This window comes from Cervus canadensis, chromosome 29 (assembly GCF_019320065.1).
Source record: "Cervus canadensis isolate Bull #8, Minnesota chromosome 29, ASM1932006v1, whole genome shotgun sequence".
NCBI classification, from domain to species: domain Eukaryota; kingdom Metazoa; phylum Chordata; class Mammalia; order Artiodactyla; family Cervidae; genus Cervus; species Cervus canadensis.
This window is the reverse complement of record NC_057414.1, coordinates 40,373,283-40,393,200: the sequence shown is the minus strand read 5'-3', so window position 1 is coordinate 40,393,200 and position 19,918 is coordinate 40,373,283. Positions and strand designations below refer to the sequence as shown.

General features: G+C 54.7%; 1 protein-coding gene across 17 annotated transcripts in view; it reads left to right on the top strand.

The window, feature by feature from the left end:
- Window positions 1–19,918, top strand: part of NRXN2 (neurexin 2) — a 110,178-nt gene that overhangs the window by 33,636 nt on the left and 56,624 nt on the right. For 12 of the 17 annotated variants that reach the window (XM_043452200.1, XM_043452197.1, XM_043452195.1 and 9 more), the window contains 4 exons: window positions 903–1,204; window positions 9,090–9,113; window positions 16,644–16,805; window positions 17,489–17,927. In XM_043452200.1, coding sequence (XP_043308135.1) covers window positions 903–1,204; window positions 9,090–9,113; window positions 16,644–16,805; window positions 17,489–17,927 — 927 coding nt within the window. The remainder of the gene's footprint in view (window positions 1–902; window positions 1,205–9,089; window positions 9,114–16,643; window positions 16,806–17,488; window positions 17,928–19,918) is intronic. The other 5 variants (XM_043452211.1, XM_043452198.1, XM_043452201.1 and 2 more) reach the window with 1 other exon arrangement.

The following is a 19,918-nucleotide window of genomic DNA, read 5'->3' as shown; positions in this document are numbered from 1 at the left end:
TTTCACTTCTGTTTAAAGAGTGCCAGTGAAAGGAGCCTTGTGCTGGGTGTACACACACACACACACACACACACACACATAAGAGCCAGGTCTGCCCCTGTATCTTGCCTCCAGCCATCTCCTGGCACACAGGGTCCCTACACCTGCCCTCTGGCCACCCTTGGAGGCTCTCCATCTAGGACCTGTCAGCACTGTCCTCTCAGGTTGGACTAGGAAGTTGGCAGGGATGGTGACAGCCATCACAGTGGCCTCCTGTGTAAGCCCCGCCCCTGCTCCCTGGCACATCTGTCACCTGCATCGCCCTCCCGTGTGTCTTCCCCCTGCCCCCCCACCCCATTCGCTCCATTTGCTCAGTGCTATGAAGCAGGCTACTAGTTCCATCCCAGGTGGTCAGGCTTGAGATTGTTCCCAGGCAGTGAGAATGGCCATCACTGGAAAAGAGGCAGGAAGGGGAGGTGGGCTGCACTCAGGAGACCCTTGGTGCCCCGCCATAGGGGGACACTCTAGGAAGACTTCAGGTGCAGCCTCTTGTTTCTCTTCCGCATCTTTCTGTTAAGGGGAGTGGCTGGGGGAGGGCTGGTGGGGGGGGAGACGGTGAGACTGCCTGCTTCTGTCTGCTTCACCTGGCCCTGTGGCAGCTTAATTGTCAGCTGTCAGTGTGAGAGCCACTTAGCAGCCTCCTGCCTTGGAGATAGGCGTGGAGGAAGCTGCTTCTGACAGCAAAGATGGCGGGGTCTGGAGAGGAGGGGGCCAGCGGGGGGTGGGGAGAGAGCCTACCGCTTGCAGTTGGGATCGAGAGGCTCTGGGTGCCCTAGACCTATGCCCGGTGGCTGGAGGGGAAGAGGGAGGTCTGGAGTGCCCACACCGCTCAGCCCTTTCCATTTCCCCATGGTGGCGTCCAGGCAAGGAAGAGTTTGTGGCGACCTTCAAAGGCAATGAGTTCTTCTGCTACGACCTGTCACACAACCCGATCCAGAGCAGCACGGACGAGATTACGCTGGCCTTCCGCACCCTGCAGCGCAATGGGCTGATGCTGCACACGGGCAAGTCGGCCGACTACGTCAACCTGTCCCTCAAATCCGGGGCGGTCTGGCTCGTCATCAACCTGGGCTCGGGAGCCTTTGAAGCCCTGGTGGAACCCGTCAACGGCAAGTTCAACGACAACGCCTGGCACGATGTCCGGGTCACTCGAAACCTGCGCCAGGTAGGGGGAGCAGGAAGATGGCCAGGGGCCAGTGGCATCTGGGGCAGAATGGGAGTGGGGAGCGAGGCCACCGGGATGTGGGGCCAGGCATCAGGCCGGGTGGCAGGGTGTGGTTCTGAAGGATGTTTAGGTTTTGGGTCGGATGACAGGGGCCAGGAGTGTGCCCGCAGTGGGCAGGCTGCAAGGACCAGGATCCACGCTAGGGAGGAGGCTGCAGAGCTGTCCAGGGCCAGAGCCTGGGGGAAGAGGAAGGGCTGGGCTAGGGTCGGTGCTGGTGACTGGGGTTTCAAGGGCTGGGGCTGAAAAATCAGGTGAACTGGCAGCAGGGTGATTCAGGACTTGGAGGAGTGAGACAGAACATGAATGATGGGCCCTGGAGCTGCTCTGGGATGGGGAGACTCTGGCCGGACCCTGGAGGGGCAGGTGTCCAGTTAAGGCAGAAAGTTTAGGACACGTGGGGTGGGGTGTGGCCTGCCCTTAGGCGGGGCCTTTGGGGCTGGGCTCAGAGCAGGTTCGGGGCAGCAGATGTGAGCAGGGAACCAGCTGGAGAGGTGCTTGTTCCCGCCTCTCCTCTGGCAGCACCCCAGTTCTCTCCTGTCCTGTCCTGTTCCTCCAAAGGGGTGCAGGCTCTCCCAGGGGTTCTTGACTGTCTTGTTGTGGCTTCCAGGCCCGCCCTTGCAGGAGCTCAGGAGACCCTTGGGGCGGCCCCTGCAGTCAGGACAGGGCTCTTCACCTCAGCGTCCCCAGACGCCCCCAACCCTGGAGGAGTGCGGATGCTTCTGGGCATTGACTCTGTCCTCAGTAGCTCTTACCTCTCACAAGGCACCGGGAGGCTGTGGCAGGCGAAGCGCTCTCTCTGGCCAGGCTCCTGCTTGACAGCAGCCCCCACAGCTTATTTCCAGCCCTGAGAAGTTCCCGCCTCAAGCATGGTCCAAACCAGAGCCTTTTTCGAAAGCAGATGAGGCCTCTGTGCATCCTTAATCGCTCCTGTCTCCACCTCCGGACTCCTTGCTCCACTCACTGGGTGCCTGGGGCCCGGGTGCCAGGCTCCTGCTGGTCCCTTCTCTGGGTCCACCGCTTTCTCTCGTGGCTGGTGGCAGGGATGCTTTCCCAGCTCAACTCCAGCAGGCTTAGTGCAACCAGGACTGTGGAGCCCCTGAGCCCTGGGAGACACCATCTGGGCTGGTTTGGAGCTCTTCTCTTACCCAGTACCTTCTGTGTTTCCTGGTTCTGGCTGAACTTCTTGGTGGATGAACTTCTGTTGTCTCTCCTCTTCACCATCGTTGGCAACTTCCTTCTCCTCCTCTCCTTCCTCCCACTGAAGGCTCCTGGAGGGCGGAGGCCATCAGACCTCACACTGTTCTTACCTGCTCCTCTTCAACCCACTGAGTCATGATCTAATGGGGCATCTCCCTCAACGGTGACTTCCTCTTGCTGTTGGGACACCGTGACTAACAACCTGCTCTTTCGGAGCTGCTGCTCCCTGCTGTAGTCGGGCTCCCACCAGGCGCCTGTTCTCAGTGCTCCTCAAGCTCTGAAGAGCGGCAGCATCCCCTGACCTGCCTGGAGGGCTGTCCTGTGTTGTCACCGTTCACTGCAGGGCTGGGCGGAGTTGCCTTCTTGCTGCTGTTCCCTCCCCAGGGCCAGTGTTGTCACCTGGTGCTGCCTCTGGCAACACGCTGCGAGCCCGGAGTCCTCATCCATGTGTCCTCTGGCCAACACGCTGTCCATCTATACAGGATGTGTGCTCAGTCGCGCAGTCATGTCTGACTCTTCTGTGGCCCCATGGACAGCAGCCTGCCCGAGTCTTCTATCCATGGGATTTTCCAGGCAAGAATATTGGAGTGGGTTGCCATTTCCTTCTGCAGGAGATCTTCCTGACCCAGGGATTGAACACCAGTCTCCTATGTCTCCTGCACTGGCAGGCGGATTCTTTAGCACTGTGCCACCTGGGAAGTCCTATACAGGGTACTGAGGGGAAAAAAACATGGTCCCACCCTCCCAGTCCTTTGGCTCTCGAGGAGACAGGATGAGTCTGCTAAAAGTGATCAGAGCAAATCCACACAAGCGCCAGGAATCTTAAATGTTCTAGGAACTCAAGAGACACAGACAAGTGGGAGAGGTTGTGACCAGGGAAGGTGGGAAAGCCACCCAGAAGTGGTGAGGCCTGGCCTCCATAGCACCAGGATGGACAGTGACTCACAGTAGCCTCCTTCGGGTGCTCACAGAGTTCTGGGTCCGAGCTGGGGACCGATGCAGACCACTTCCCCTGGCTGGCTCTACCAGATGGCTCAGAACAGAGTCAGGTCATATTGACCCAAACACAAGCCTTTGGGGCTCAGTAGGTATCTGCTTCAAGACTTTGATTGAGAGGTCTTTTTAGAAAGGGTTTCTGGAGAGATGTATTTGACTCAAGTTTGCATCCTTAAGTGTGAGCTGCAGCCCTTTTTGGGTCATTGTGACCATCAGGGGGATGGTTGTGTTCTGGATTCATTGCCAAGTCCATCCTCCCCAGGCTTTTTGAGGGCCTGGTTCTCAATTGAGGGAGGGGGTGCCCCCAGGAGGTTCTGGAAATGTCTGGAAGCATTTCGGGTGTCACATCTTGGGGAGGGTGCTACTGGGTAGAGGCCAAGATACTGCTAAACATCTCCCAATGCACAGGACAGCCCCACAGCAAAGAACGACCTGGCCCCAAGTGTTGGAAGTGCCGAGGAGAAGAAACAGTGCAGAGACAAGGCTTCGTGGCATCCTGGGATTGGAAAGATCCTTTTGTGATTTGAGGGATAATGTAGGGTCAGGAGTGGCCAGGAGCAAGGATAGGAGTAATGTGAGAAATGACATCTGCCCCAGCCTCTGGGGGGGCACTGGGGTCCACGTAGTTTTCCCCAAGTGATTAGAACGATGGGGGGACCACCACCTGGGGAGAGCCTGGCCCAGAACTTACATGGAGGGGGTCTCCCTTCCTCCTCTTGGTTCATCAGCTTTGGGTGTTGGTGAAGAGGCCGGCTCCTATGACTGGAAGAAGGCAGAATTTCTCCCCACCTCCCCTGAACCAGATAGTGACCCCTGGAATCATCCAGCACCTCTTAGAACAGTCAGGGCCAGAGGGAGCATGACTGAGACCACACCCTGCCTTTGCTCTGCTTTCCCCCTGCATCCAGGCTTGACGACTCTATGCCCAGTGGTGTCTCCTGGGTGATCTTGCCAAGAATGATTCCATCTGAGGATTCCCTGGGGCCTCTTTTTTTTTGGTTATGCTGGGTCTCTGCCAGCTTCTCTAGCTGTGTAGGGCAAGTTCTAGAGTGTGTGGTGCTCGGGCTTAGCTGCAGTGTGTGGGATCTAGTTCTCTGACCAAGGATCAAACCTGGGCCCCTTGCATTGGGAGTGTGGCCTGTTATCCACTGGACGACCAGGGAAGTCCCTGAGGCCTATTTTTAATCTTGGGCACACTCTCCTCCCACACTGGTGTGCCTCCCCCACCACACATGCCAAGTGCCAACGCACTTCATCTCTGGCCAGCTAACCAGCACCAGCTCTGGAGACAAGCTGGCCCTTGAAGTATCATGTGGAGCTTCCTCCCACCCAGCTCCTTTGAGGCCATGCCTCGTATGGAGGCCCCCTGGACCCCAAGGAGGGAGTCCTCCAAGGATGGGGTCTGGCAGGCACTTGGGACTCCCTCCCCTGCCTTACGGCTTGGCCTCCGGGTCTCTCAGCCTGTCACACACCCTGCCTTAGGGCCTAACTGTGCTGCTGGGCACGCCCTGTCTGCACCGGCTTCCTGAGCTGCCCGCTTCATTCCCATAGTGCTCCCTGAGGACACCACCATTCACCCTCCTTTCTGCCGGGTGAAACCCTAGAACTGGGGTTTGAGTTGGACTGACCGGGTTCAAGTCATTGAGTGACTTGAAGCAAGTTATCTAACCTGTGTGAGGTGAGAGGGGCCTTTGAGGAGTGACTGAGGTGACGCCCCGGGCTTGGCACACGTGAGCATCGTGGGCTCGCTGCCGCCTTTACCGTTAGTTGTGGGGTTTCCAGTCCATCTCACCAGCTTTGTAAGGCTTTCCTTGAGCCGCCTCCACTGCCATTCCCTGCCCTGGCCCGGTCAGTCTCCCTTTTTGCTGTATTCTGGCCCTGTCACCACACTCTTATCTGTGGGGTTAATTTGTGTTCATCTCTTTTCTCTATTTCTAGGTGGTGAGCTCCTTGAATGCTCTTTTTAGTCTGCGTCGGGTCTTAGTTGCGGCGCACGGACTCTCTAGTTGTGGCGTGTGGTCCCAGGAGTTGCCGCGCGGGCTTAGTTGCTCCTGGGCATGTGGGATCCCAGTTCCCTGACCAGCGATCCAGCCTGTGTCCCCTGCAATGGAAGGCAGATTCTTAACCACTGGGCCACCAGGGAGGTTCCCCTTGAGGGCTTCATACCAGAAACTGAGTGTTTTTATTTGTTTTTCTGGTGGTTTTGCTGGTTCCCAAGGCTCTTCCTTGAAGCCAGTTGGTGAGGTTTTGGACAGATTAGCAGATCTAATTATTTCGTGTGAGCCGGGAACTACTGTTGTCCTCTGGGAAAAACTCCTTCCTTTATGCTCCCGCCCTCTCTTTGGAGTTTCATCAGGACCTGTTCCTTTCTTACAGCACTGCTCAGATCGCACCCTCACATCTCTCCTTCATAGGCCCCCAAGTTCTAGGGTCTCGTTTCTTTTTTGTATCTCATCTAATTTTTCTAACAATCCTGTGAAGTGGGAGATACTTCCATTCACCAACGAGGAAAAAGCAAGTTGAAGAGCTGGCCCAAGGCTATCCTGTGGGAGTGGGAGGGTGAGAGTCTGTCTGACTTCATTCCTCTGCCTCCCGGGAGGGCCTGGCTGTCGTCCTTGTTGTGCAGTGCTAAAGGGCCTGTCACTTGCCTTTTGGTCCTGCCATTCTTGGATGTTCCCATGTCTTGAACCATTTCAATGTTCTGCTGTCTCTTGAAAAAGTGGGCCCGTCTTATCTGAGTCTTCTTTTCTTTGTCCTGATTTTTCTTGCTCCGTAGAGATTACCTTCATCCAGATTGTTGTGATTTGTGTGTATAAACCCCTTCTTGGCTTTCTTGAGGGGCTGGAGCTACGCCGAGACTTCAAGGTAGAGATGGGGCAAGGTTTTGTCCAAAGGCCCTTGGTTGTGGTAAGTTATACTTGCTGTAATCACTGACCTCTTTCCTCTGTGATTGATGTCCTCCTCCCTCATCACGCATGGTCCTCCATGTGCTCCTGTCCTCCAGGGGCCCTCTAGCTGCTTTTGTGGCTGGGGCAAAGCCTTCCTTTCCCAGTTGTTAGTCTGAAGCCCCAGCTCTCCAGATCCCAGCATTTGGAAAGGTGTGGGCTGCTGCATCATGGGCGCAAGCTGGGTTCCGCTGGAGCCTCCACTCTAGTGTCTGGCCACAGTTGCCCCCTCGGGCATGACCACCGAGTTCTGGATCTGTACTCTCTAGATCTAGAGGGGTCCTGTCTCATCCACTGCAATGTCACTGTTTATCAGAGGAAGCCTGGATCTCTTGACACATCAGTGGGAGGCCCAGGCTTTGAACGCACAGCTCTTCCCTCTCAGTCTTGTTTCTTAATTCACTCTTCTATTTGTTAAAAATGAAGTTGTCCGTGAAAGTTGAAAACTGGTTTTTCCTTATTTTAGTTTCTACAGCCAGTTCTAACTTCAAAAGAGTGGTAGTTGGACTTTTACCTGCAATGCCTCTTTTTCCCTTGTCTTGTTTGACTAGTGCAGTGGTATCAGCAAACTTGCACCTTTTTTGGTGCCATGGGTTTAGCTGTCATGAAGCTAATGTTTCCTCGCCCTGAGTAGTTGGCCTGTTCATTTCCCAACAGTCCTACTGGCCGATAGGACCAGTCTTTGTACCATGTGTTAGACTTTTTGTCTTCCTGCTAGGTAAACTGCTTCTGCATCACTAATAATTAATATTGGTCACTCGGCACTCTAGCTGCTAAATATTGAATTCTGTTATTTTTAATTATACAAGACCCTTATTAATTGTCTTACTGAATTAGTCCTGTGCCCACTGGTTATAACAGCTCTCTAACTAATGGGTCTGTCCCCAGAAGACCTTTCCTTCTCACAGTCACATCTTGGGCTTGCAGTTTAGTATTTGATGGACATCAAACAGTAGTGTCCCAACATCTCTGTCACACTAGGTGAAGCTGCCTCAGCCCCGTTGACACCTCCTCCTCAAAGGGAAATTTTGAAGGTGGTTCTTGCTGCCGTCTTTGACCATGAGGAGAGGAAATGAACATAGAGCTGCATGGGGGTGGGGCTTCTAGAGTCTGGGGTAAAAGAAACTGGCTTCTAGTTTAGAGAGGAGTGAGGGATTTTAGAGGGAGGTGGGTCTTTGTGTTCCTTCTTATTTTGTGGTATGTGGGGGGAGTGGATTTCTGGTGCTGGCTGTGGGGAGTGGATGCTTGAAGGTCTGTGGGTGTGGGGAAGGAGGGTGGGCTGCTGGGAAAGCCTGACTGATTGCACAGACTTGCATGAATGATGGTGGAGAGCGGGGGGAGTACTTCATTGTGGGAGAAACAGCTGCCCAAAGGGGCATAAGAAAATAGGGTGGAATGATTGAAGAACCAAGGAAAATTTGGGGGCAGTGTGGGCTCTGAAAAGTCAAATTAGGATTAATTTAGGAGCTCTGGGTGGGAGAGTGGGTGAGGGGAGGAGGGTTTGGGATGAGGTATGATGTGAGAGTGAGCCCTCTGCCAGCCCATGGAGGGCAAAGTTTCCTTTCCCCTATTCTGGTGGTGACTTGCTCTCTCTTCCTTTCTGAAGGAAGAGAAACAGGAAAAAAATATAAAGAGCTGCCCTTCCCTGTACCATGACTCCCTGGGTCTATTTGCTATCTTCCATCCCCAGGAAAAGCAGACACCCATATTTCCTCCTTTACTCCTTGGCAACCCCTTCCCTTTTGCTCCAAGTGAAATTGCCTCTCATTTAAGCCAGTCCTGGGATTCTCTGGGGGCCTTGACCATTCTTCTCCCAGTCTGACAGCCAACTGGCCCATCACCAACCAGTTAACCCATTAACTCAACATGGTCACTGGTCAGCCAGTTGGCCAGCACCAACTTGCTCTTTAGGCAGTTCTCTGGAAAGCCATCTGGTCGACCAGTTAGCCAACATACCCCTGTGTTCATTACCTGAGAGTCAATAGCCCATGCCTTTCTCACACCCCTATTCCCCTTCCTGCCTTCCCCTCAACTCCCTAACATCTCAGCCCACAGGACTTACTAATACTGCATAATTGGGTCTGCTTCTTAACCCCCTGCCTTCCCTCTCTCACCCTCTGTTGGAAAACCCCTTTGCCAGCTCTGTGTGTGTTACTAACACGCTTATAACCCTGGGGGGACCAAGGGATGGGCAGGGACAGGTGGGGCAAGGTATGAGTGAAAAACCGAACTAACCTTTCTGTCTCATCTGCGGAATGTCGCCATCTTTAAGTCTTTGCTTTCTTGGTCTAGTTCTTTTGTTGTTTCCTTCTCTACTAACCAAGGTCTTTAACTGTTCCCCTTCTCTGCAGCCGGCTCTTCTGGGAGGGGATGGGGGGAAGGGACTCCAGGGCTGGGGTTGGGGGGGGATCGGGAGAAGGGATTTAATTTCTGTGTGTGTTTTATTTCTCCCTCCCATTATAATTTAATTTTTTTTAAACAAAACACTTCAGCTGAACTTAAGGTGGGAGGGTCTGAACAGACAACCAAATATATATGGATATATATTTTTCCTCCTTCCTTGAGTTTCACAGTTGGTCATTTTCTTTTTCTTTTCTTTCGTTCTGTTCTTTTGTTGTTGTCTTTGTTGTTCTTGTTTTTTTTTTTTTTTTGACCCCCCCACCCCCTCCCCCATATCTCCGGTGAAGCACGCAGGCATTGGACACGCTATGGTAAACAAACTGCATTATCTGGTAGATATCACTCTAATTGTCTTACCGTTTGGTTTGCCGTGGGTTTTTTTAACTGTTCGATTCTCCCTCTTTTGTTTCCTTTCCCCGTTTGGTTTTGGTTGTTTTGCTCTTCCAATCGTTTTCTGCGTCCTGGACAATCTCTAGATTTTGCTTCTCTCTCTTTGAGTTTTCCTCTTTCCCTTTTCTTGCCTTTTTTTGTCCAAACGCAAATCCAAAAGACAAATGGAAATCAAGGAATTTGGCCTGTCCCTGCCCTAACCTCCTCCCTTAATTTCTGAATTCAGATTCCTGGCCAGAGAGACCTGGGGCAGACCCCATGTTCATCGGCTCTGGTTAGACCAGCCCCGATGCCAGGCTGCTTATTTCTCTTGCTTTCTTTTGTTCCTTTTCTCCCCTGCCCCACCCCTTGTTTCTTTTCTCTGATTTAGTTTCTTTCTTGGTCTCCTGAAAATCCATGGAAAACACCATCCCATGACATGCTACGCTCTGCTCAATGTCAGCTCCTGGACAGGCCCCTCGAGCTGGGGGAGGGGGCTGGGGGTGAGGCCTCTGGGGGCCATGGGCTCCACAGGTCACAGGTGGGGAGGGGACCTTGGGGGATGCAGAGCTCCTTCACATCACTGTTCACGCCAATTTAGGGGCTGCCCCAGGCTGGTTCCCTGAGAAGGGACAGCATCTCCTGCCTCACTTCCCAGCCTTGAGGGGTCTTGGTTCTGGCTCCCCCACATCTTGCATGGCATGAATGGTCTTTTCCCCCCACCAGGGACAGTGTCCAGTTTTCCCACCGCTCTGCCGCTCTGACTAACACTGTGTCTCACACTGTCTTTCTTCCCCTCCATCTCCTGTCCCCTCTCTGCCCCCCCACTGCCTGTCCCGCATGGCCTCTGACTGGGGTTGGTTCCCTTCCCCATTGAGGGGGTGAGAGGAGGAGGCCCAGCGGGGTGAAGTCGGGGTACTTGTTGCTGAGCTCCTCTGTTTGGGTTGGGCTCAGGCCTGGTGAGCGTTGGTGTGGGTGTCTGTGTAAACGCAGCTGGTGTGTGTTGGTGTGTGGGTGCAACTGTGTGTAAATGTTGGTGTGACATTTAGGGGGTGTTGGTGGGAGACGGTACTGTGTGTTTGAGACTCTCCTGGTGATTCTACAAGTGTAAACGCTGATATGAGCTGAGGGCTGTGTGACTGTGTTTTTGAGCCTGCGAGGGCTCTTAGGAGGCGGGCTGTGGGGCTGGGATGGATGGGAGCAGGGAAGGAGCTGAGGCTGGCCCTTTGTGCCTCGCCTCGCCCGTGAGTGTGTGCCTGCAGGCCCTGCTGTGTGCCCTCCCCTGGGATTCCCTCCTGCCCGCCTGGTCCTGGCTCTGCGGCAGCAGGCGGTTAGTCATCATCTATTAATAATGCAGAGTGATTGAGCGCCAGGCTGGGGACCCTGCAGATGGACGTGTCTGCTCCCACGGGGCCCATGCTGCTTGGGGTAGCTGCCTGGCCTGCCCAGCCTCCCAGGCCCACGGAGCTGCCTGGCTGGAGAGGACGCAGCTTGGGAGCTGGGGCTTCCTGTCTTAGAGGTTCCGCATCTTCCCCAGGAGGATGTAGGCCTGAGAACATGTCTGGCCTGTCCTGATACTCTGGCAGCACTGTACTTCCCTGCACCCACAGACTTGTGGTGGTCCTGTCCTTTGTCCGGTCCCCAAGCCAGTGCCAAGCCATGGCCATCCCAGCCGTCCCCAGTCTGAGGCCTCCTTTGGCCATTCTGTCATCCTGGTGTTCAGATGGAGCTGTGTGATGGTCCCAGGACTGCTCTTCCACAGGCTGTTTTCTTCCGCTGCTGCTTTAGAAGTTTGCCATTGCTTACCTCTCAGACCAGGCCACTGAGTACCTGTCAGGAACTGGGCGTTTGAAATTCTTTATTATTAATTAATTTTTTGGCTGCCCTATGTGCAGCATTCAAGATCTTACTTAGTTCCCTGACCAGGAATCAAACCTGTGCCCTTGTAGTGGAAGCGTGGAGTCTTAACCACTAGACTGCCAGGGAAGTCCCTGGAACTCTCTTTACAGACCTTCACTCGACAGCCAACCTGTGACTTTGTGGACAGAAGAGAGGCAAGATAAAGGCAACCCCTAGGGTATACTATCTGAGAATTAGGGCCCAGAAGACTTCCCCTTCCTTCCAGTCTCAGTTCAGTTAAAAACTGTGAACTGGGGCTAAAGCTGTTTCTCATCTGCCAAACGGCTGACATTCCTCACTTGCCTTTCAGGGAGTCAGTGTGAAGGTCAAGAAGGGTAGCGGAAGTGAAAGCGTCTGTACTCTGTAAAGGAAATAATAATTTTATTAAGCTTTATAAAATGTTAACTGATTATCTCCGTGTTTCCAGGGCAGGGATATTTTGTACAGAAGCGATTCCCTTCCCATAGCAAACCCTGGAGAATATAGCATCTCTGGCCCCACTGGAGATCCTATTACCATCCTTTCTTGGGATTCAGTCCTAAAATAACTACATGAAACCCCAGAATGCCCCAGGAACTGGGCCTGAGGAGGAGGAGGGAAGATGGGATGACTTGGTTAAGTTGGTCAAAAGGCAAACAACCTTGCCAAATCCTGGCAGGGAAAGTCCCTGTGAAATTCTAAGTCTCTGAAGCCCACGCCTCCTAGTGTGAGCGTCCCTGCTTGACAACCAGAGCTGGTGCCTCTTGATGGCCTGAGTCACCTCATAAACCCTCAGACACCTGTCCCGGGGATCAGCTCTTTGAGCCAGGAGTGGAGTCAGAGAACCTGGCACCCAAAGAGCTACAGCGTTCAACCTGCTCTGATTTCCCAGGCATTCCTCAGCTGGGCTCTGGTTGGTTTTGCACTTATTTTTACTAACTCCTTTGTATGGACTCTGTTTGTTATTTGAGCATTTCTCCTTGGGGGAGAGAGTGGATCTAGGTCAAAAAGGCCAACCAGTGGAGAGGTTTGGGTTAGGTGTGCTCAGGCTGAAGGGAGTGTTCTTTGCACCTGACACTGGAGACTTTGCTTCTTCTAAGTAGCTCTCACTTTTTGAATATTATTTAAAATTGACAAATGCCTAGATTGCATGTAGCAGGCAGAGATTATTCCCAGTTAACATATGGAGGAAACTGAGGCCTGAGAGGGTCCGGGGCGACGTACCAAGTAGCAGAAGAGTTCAGTGCTTTCACTTTGTTGATCTCATTTGAGCCTCACAGTAAGCCTGGGAGAAGCAGGAGTCATGGAAGTTTATAGATGAGAGTCAGGGAGGTGAAATGAGGATTGTTCTGGAAGATGGTAAAGACCAAATAAGAACTCAGGATTTCTGACCTGAAGTGTATGTTCCAGCACCATTAAGTGCAGTCATCAGGATTCCCTGTTCGGCTGCACACCCCACTTCAGCTGTCCTCCTCTCCTCACGCCCTGCTCCCACCCTCTGCAGTCCTAAGGGCAGGCCAGGACTGTCTTCCTAAGCTAATTGGCCTCACTCATCTTTGGATCATGAGCCTTTTGAGAGTTTGGTGACAGCAGTGGGCTCTCACTGGAGGAAAAAAACCCATTGAAGTGGTTTACATACAATGCCAAGGGATTTCTTGACTCCCCAGAGCCCATCTAACCTGCTCACAAGTTAAAAAAACTCTGCCCTCGATCTTATTCTCCCCTTAATAATCTCCCTCCCAGGAAGGTCAGTGACCCTATAATCATAGCAGGGAGCTGGGGAAGGCTCTGGGTGATGTCAGAGGGCCATTCCCCTCTTTCCAGCCTTTCCTTTGGGGCTGTGATGGGCATGAGTGCCTGAGGCAGAACATTTGTGGCCAGGACCTGGTTTCAGGCTAGCAGCCTGCTTAAGGGGGGAGACCAGCAGAGCAGAGCAGGAGGGAGGCGGGGCCAGCAGGAAGGGCTGAGAACCCATCAAGGTCATAGGCTGCCCCTTGCAGCCACCTCCGGCCACCCTCCCCGTCCCTGGGGAATGGAGCAGAGGCTGGGTGTGGGGCTCCTTCCCCTCTTCCTTGACTGGTCATGGCTCTTCCGGGGCAGAGCTGTGGCTCATTTGTCATGTTCTACTCAGCTCCACTCAGGGCCTGGTCTCTCTGTGTTGTGTGGATTAATGCGGGTGGTGTGCAGTCTCTGCTGTGTCTTGGGGTGCTAGCTGTGGTCCTGATGACAAAAAGGATGCTGCATGGAAATGAGGCTGTCGGGACTCCCTCCCACTGCCTTCAATAAGATGTGGTGTGTGAGCAGGTGTGCCTGGGGTCAGTGATCAGTGGCGAATGGGTGGTGGGAGTGAGTGTCTGGGTTGCCCTCTGGGGAGAAAGGTCTGAGTCTAACATCCCTTCCCTTTCTTTCTCAACCTGTACATGTCTCTGTCCTAGTGGCGGCTCCTCTCCCCTCCTCTGTTGGAAGGAAGCTTCTCCTTCTGCACCCCTGCAGCTCTTTTGCCTCCATCTGGGCTCTTCCCTATGACCCCTGGCCCTGCATGCTTTCCCCCCACCCCTGCTGCCTTTCTCTCGCCTGTCCTGCCAGGCCGGGACCCCCACCCAGGCCCTCTAACCCGCACGTGTCCAAGCTGCCATGGCTGTTGTGTGTTGCATGTCCCCCCTCTGCCCTCTTCCCCTGCCGACCCCACCCCTTCCAGAAGCTGTGCGGGGGGGGTTGGGGGGCAGGGGCATCATGAACCCCTGGGGTGGAGGGGGACTGGGGGAATTATCCCCCTGTTTCCTGCTTTTACTAACGAACCTGCCATTTTTGTGTCTGGACTTTGATTTGTCTGAGGAAACAGTCGGGTTTTACTAATCTCACTCATCTACCTCCTTGCCTTCCCCAGAGACCTTCCTCCATCCCCTCCGATCCTCAGCTTCCTTTCTCCCTGGTGCCCATCTCCCCCTTTCTCTCTCTTCTTCCCTTACCCCGCCCCCCTTCCTCCATACACCTCCTTATGTGACCCTGCCTCCTGCTGCCCTCTCCCTACCCCCTGGGCCAGGGAGGCTCTAAAACACCAGGACAGATACACAAGGGGTTAAGGCAGCCCTTTTCCCATAGGGGTCACCACGTGGCAGAGAGTTGTATAAAGCAAGGTGGGCAAGGTCAGATTTGCACCCAGTCGGGAGGGGTTCAGGGAGGGCCCCCCAAGTCATGTCCTTCTAACTCTAGGGCGAAGGCAGGTGAGTTGGCTGCATGGAGGGGCAGAAGAGAGAACATAGGATGAGGAAGATGCCAGTAGCTCGTGCCTTGGCTTCTGGGGCCGGGGAGGGAGGACAGCTGAGTGGCTCAGGCTGCTGGAGCGAGGAAGAGCCTCTTCCTGAGGAGCTACTGGGGTTGGGAGGGCCCCCCTCTCCCCCAATCCCTGCACAGGAGCAGGGCGTCCCGTCCCAGCAGTCTCAGAGGACTGTGATTCTGTCCGTGTTCGCTCCCGAGGCACCGGGTTCACACATGGCACACAGGCAGTGAGCGCCGTGTGGCCCTGATCGTCAGGCCACTTGACGGTCACCTGAATGGTGGCCATGTGTCCCCTGGACTGTACTGGGATTAGTAGGGTCACAGGGACACATCAGGCCAGGGGTCCGGCCTTCAGGAGCTGACTCTCAGTTGAGTTTCTAGACGTAGGCTCAGGAACTACTAGTGGCCCGATTCCTGGTCTCTCAGGGCGGCCCTGGGAGTGGAGTGGAGGGCGGGCTAGAGGCCCCTTCCCCCCGCCACCTCTCCCTGTCTTACTCCCAGCCCTGCATCCCAGCCCCCTCCTGCCCTTTCTCCAGCCCCCTCCTGCCCGTTCTAATCTCGTCTGCATGTTTTTGTGACTAATACTTTGACCCTTCCCCTTTCCACCCAGAGCTCCACTTCCTAGCCCCGGGTGGGATGGAGGGAAGAAGCAATAAACAATAATGACCAGCCCTCACCTCAAAACAAGACTCAAAATCTTCAAAGTGCCCACTTCCACAAAGACATGCCCTCACCTCTGTCCTTGAACCCAGTCCCCCCAGCACAAGGTTTGATGGTTCCTAGGAGGGAGCCCCTTCAGTCCCACACCCCCACACCCTGTGAGGCTCCAGCGCAGCATGAGGGGGACTCGAGGGTCCTATGAGCGACGGTCCCCTTGGCCCTGTTCCGCTCATGTCCCTCAAGTGTTCCTAACACTCACTCCCCATCCCCGCAACAGTGGAACCCTGGAGACCGGTCACTGGAAGATGGCTGGTGGCATGTGTGTATGGACTGGTGTGGGAAGGACATTGTGGGCTGTGATCGCAAGGCCCCAATCTCCAGACTTTGCCCAGACAGGGGGTGCTGAGGCACATTTGTGGAACGGGAAGCAGGAGGAGCTGTAGCCTGCAGAAGCATGGTGTTGGGTTCACTGTGAGCCAGCTTCCTGATCGCCCCCGTAGGAGCCTGACTGTCCTAATCCACCGCCTTCTGAGTGTGGGGGCTTGTGGTCCCCCCACCTTTCACTCTGCACCACAACCTGGCTGGGTGTGGGTGCTCCTCTGGCTAGACTTTTCAGGGCTCGGGTGGACATTTGCCCGGGGAGCAGGGACTCATGGAGTTCCCTGCACTTGTCACTGTCCCCCGCCCCCCGCCCAGGTCACTTTTCACTTTTGCCTTCCCCAGGCCACTACTGAGCCCCTTTCACCTCCTTGGAACACCAGGTATGCCCCCATCCCTACCTGTCTTGTTTTGTTTCCTGAGTTTTCAGCCCAGGGACACGGTAACAGGAGGTTAGCCTGTCTCCCTCTGTTCCCTAGCCTGGCCCTGACGCCATAGCGTAATTGTGAGGATGAATGAATCAGGCAGGGTGATGAATAGGCCAGCGGCTGCCTCCTTGTTGGGGGACAAGAGAGTGACCCCAAAACAGAGGGATCCGGATAGCAAGACAGACCCAGCAAGGGGGTCGGGACCAGTTAGGAAGTAGTGATGGGAATCAGCCCTCAAGGACGCTGTGCGTCTCTTGAGAAGTGCCAAGGCTCCCCAGCAGTATCTGGGTTCCTGGTCCTCATGCCCTTGCCATCGTCCACCTCCTCACGGGCTAAGACTGAAAGGACTCTGCCATGCCCTGGAGGGAGAGCTGCAGGGGTGTCGAAGCCACCAGGACCCCAGGAGAACTGGTGCTCTCTGCCTCTTTTATGAGAGATGCTCTTAAATCACATGTGCGTCCAGAGACCCTTTAAGAGGAGAGAAGCATCAGTGCCATTTGTACCCCAGGGGCCCCCACTCCCATTCGTCTGTCCATCTGGGGCCACTTCTGAGAGCCACTTCCTGCTGCTGCGCACAGTGAACACCTTGAGCACCCTTCGGGCCTCTGTCTGCCGAAGGGGCTGTGGGGCCGGCCTCAGCCCACCCTGAGACCATCAAATCTTGTGCTGCCTCCTTCTTTTCCCCCTCCCCACCCCCACTGTTCCTCCTCCAAGACAAGCAGACATAAAAATGGAGAGTCCCTCTCCCCACCGCCCCCCGGCCCCTCCCTTGCCCTGCCCGTGGCTCTTCCCAGGGAGCTGATGCCAGTTGTCTCCTCGTCTCTCCCCCTCCCTCCCTGGGCTGGGCAGGTGACCATCTCGGTGGACGGGATCCTGACCACCACAGGCTACACGCAGGAGGACTACACCATGCTGGGCTCTGACGACTTCTTCTACATTGGGGGCAGCCCCAACACGGCCGACCTGCCGGGCTCGCCCGTCAGCAACAACTTCATGGGCTGCCTCAAGGACGTGAGTAGGGCCAGGAGAGGCAGGGGGCACCCCAGAAACCCCGGTCTGACCAGCCAGCTGCCCTGGGCCTCTGTACCTCTCACTCTGTGGTGGGAGACCGCCTCTCTTCAAAACCTGAGGCCCACTGACCCTGGCAAGGGGCTTCTCCTATCTCACTTCCTTGAGCCCTGAAGGCCCCCTTCTTCTCAGAGGACCCTTAAAGCAGCTGTGTACAGAAGAGAGAGTGGTGGGCATGAAAACTAAAGACCAGTGTTTCAGGCCCACTCACCAGCTCTGTGACCTTGGCTGGGTCCCTTGACCTGTCTAACTTAGTTTTCTCAGCTGTAAAATGGGTATTTGGTACCTACTTCTCGAGGCGGCTGTGAGGGGTAGATGAGAATGTCAGTGTCAACCACGTGTTCCTGGCGGTTGTCCTGCAGTTATTGTGAGCTGCAGTTCAGCAGCGCCGAGGGCTGCGGTGCTCGTGCTGGGCAGGGAGACAGGACAGAGAAATAAGTCCGCGAGGGAAACGCTGCCCCCAGCCTCTCAGCCTGCAGTTCTAGAATTGTGGTATGGGCTGCTGAGCAGGGGCCCCAGGCCTGGGTGGCAGGGCCCCGAGCTGTCAGGCAGGAGTGGTCAGGTCCTAAACTGCTTCCTGTTCTTCATCCTGGGACCCACCCACCCCGCCCCACGGTCCTCTGCAGGTGGTCTATAAGAACAACGACTTCAAGCTGGAACTGTCCCGCCTGGCGAAGGAAGGAGACCCCAAGATGAAGCTGCAGGGGGACCTGTCATTCCGCTGTGAGGATGTGGCTGCCCTGGACCCCGTGACCTTTGAGAGCCCCGAGGCCTTTGTGGCACTGCCCCGCTGGAGCGCCAAGCGCACCGGCTCCATCTCCCTAGACTTCCGCACCACGGAGCCCAACGGGCTGCTGCTCTTCAGCCAGGGCCGGCGGGCCGGGGCGGGGCCTGGCAGCCCCAGCACTGCCCAGCGGGCCGACTACTTTGCCATGGAGCTGTTGGATGGCTACCTCTACCTTCTGCTGGACATGGGCTCAGGGGGCATCAAGCTGCGGGCGTCCAGTCGCAAGGTCAACGACGGCGAGTGGTGCCACGTGGACTTCCAGAGGGACGGGCGCAAAGGTCAGAGGCCTCTGCATCTTCCCCTTTCCCCTGGCCACCCCTCTCTGGGCTTCCCTGATAGCTCAGTTGGTAAAGAATCCATCTGCAATGCAGGAGACTCTGGTTCGATTCCTGGGTCAGGAAGATCCACCGGAGAGGAATAGGCTACCCACTCCAATATTATAGCCTGGAGATTTCCATGGACTATACAGTCCATGGGGTCGCAAAGAGTCAGACACGACTGAGCGACTTTCCCTTCATTCACTTCACCCCTCTTCACCCACACTGACCGGAGGGCCCTCCCCCCACACAGGAGCAGGGTCGTCCCATTCTAGCAGTCTCTGACAATTGAGGTTCTGTCCATCAAATGCTCCCAGAGCACTGGGTTTACACACAGGACACAGGAAGTGAGAGCTGTGTGGCCAGTGATGGTGGCGTGTCCCCTGGGTAGTGCTGGGATTAGAAGGGCCACAGGGACACATCAGGCCGGGAGTCAGTCAGACCCGTCAGATCAGGTGTGGGTGGGGGCACGCCTGACACTCCCACTTCCTGCATGTGTGATGTTAGGCCAGCGCTCAATGCCTTGCAGCTTCCGTTTCCTTTTCTGTAAAAGGGATCATTAAACTGGGTTCATCAAGAGGGGAAATCAAGGAAAAATCTATAAAAGCATTCGCTCAGTGCCTAACACAGTGGTTATCCCATTCTCCTTAAACAACAACAACAACAAAACCTTCCCAACCTTGCCTCCCTTCTATCTAGATCCTTTCACCTTTCTTTATTAACTCACTCAAATATCTAGTGAGCACCTCCAGACGCCAGGTGCTGTCCAGGGTGCTGTAACAAGGCAGCGGTGAGCTAGAGCCTTGGCTGTCCTGGAGCACATCTTCCAGTGGGAGGCCGCCCAGTAAACACCACACTCTGCCTGGTGAGAGGTCTTACACAATAAAAGAGCAGGGTGGAGGGTGCTGGGACCAGGCAGGCACTGTTCTTGAATCTTCTGCTGCTTCTAGCCACCCCTCCTCCACTCTTCCTTTTCAGCCTTCCTTTCCCATCCTCTTCTTGTTTTCTTTCTAATTTTCTTCTTTACTCTTTTCCATCTTGTTGGACAGGGGAGAAAGAACCGATACAAATGAGAACTGACACATTATCCAATTTAAGCCCTTATCAACGTCAGCTAAATTTTCATGCTCCCCCGGCTGTCACTGCACTGGGCCTTCATTTCGGGGTGGAGCGACCGTCCCCACACACGCAGGGAGGAAGGGGGCTGCCACGGCTCCTGGAGGCATCAGCCTCTCATGGGCCTGCTGCTGCTTCTCAGGGAAATGTCGCCTTCCCCAGGCTTTGCGGTAAATGGGTTTATCCCCTGGTTTCATGTTATGAGGGTACCAGGGAGTCTTCACAGAACACAAATCGCCTCCCAGGGTTTCCACGCAGGGGATCTGTGACTCTCTAGGTTGGGAATCTTCTCAGGCCTTGTAGAAAACCCCAGGGCCCTTCACTCTGCTCTGTCTTCAGGCAGTGGTTTCCTTAGGCTCACTCAATCGCCAGACCCCATATACCAGGCCTGGCTCGCCTGTGAGTCACTTCGGCCATTTCTCATGGCCCAGCACAGACTTGGGGTCATCACTCCAACAAAGCTCTCTTTGCCTTTCCCATGTTTTAACATTTTCTTTTGGTAATTTATATACAACATAAAATTTACCATTTCAATCATGCGTAAGTGTACAGTTCAGTGGTGTTAAGGGCCTTCACTGTTGGGCCTTCATTGGCTTCACTGTTGTGCAGCCAGCACCACCATCAATATAGAGAATGTTTTCATCTTTCCAAACAGAAAATCTGTCCCCATAAATACTAACTCCCTGTCCCCCAACCCCTGTAAACCACCATCCTACTTCCTATGAATTGCCTACTCTAGGGACCACCTATACCTCGATCACACGATATTTGTCCTTTTATGTCTGGCTTATGTCATTTAGCATAGTGTCCTCTAGTTTCATCCACATTGTAGTACG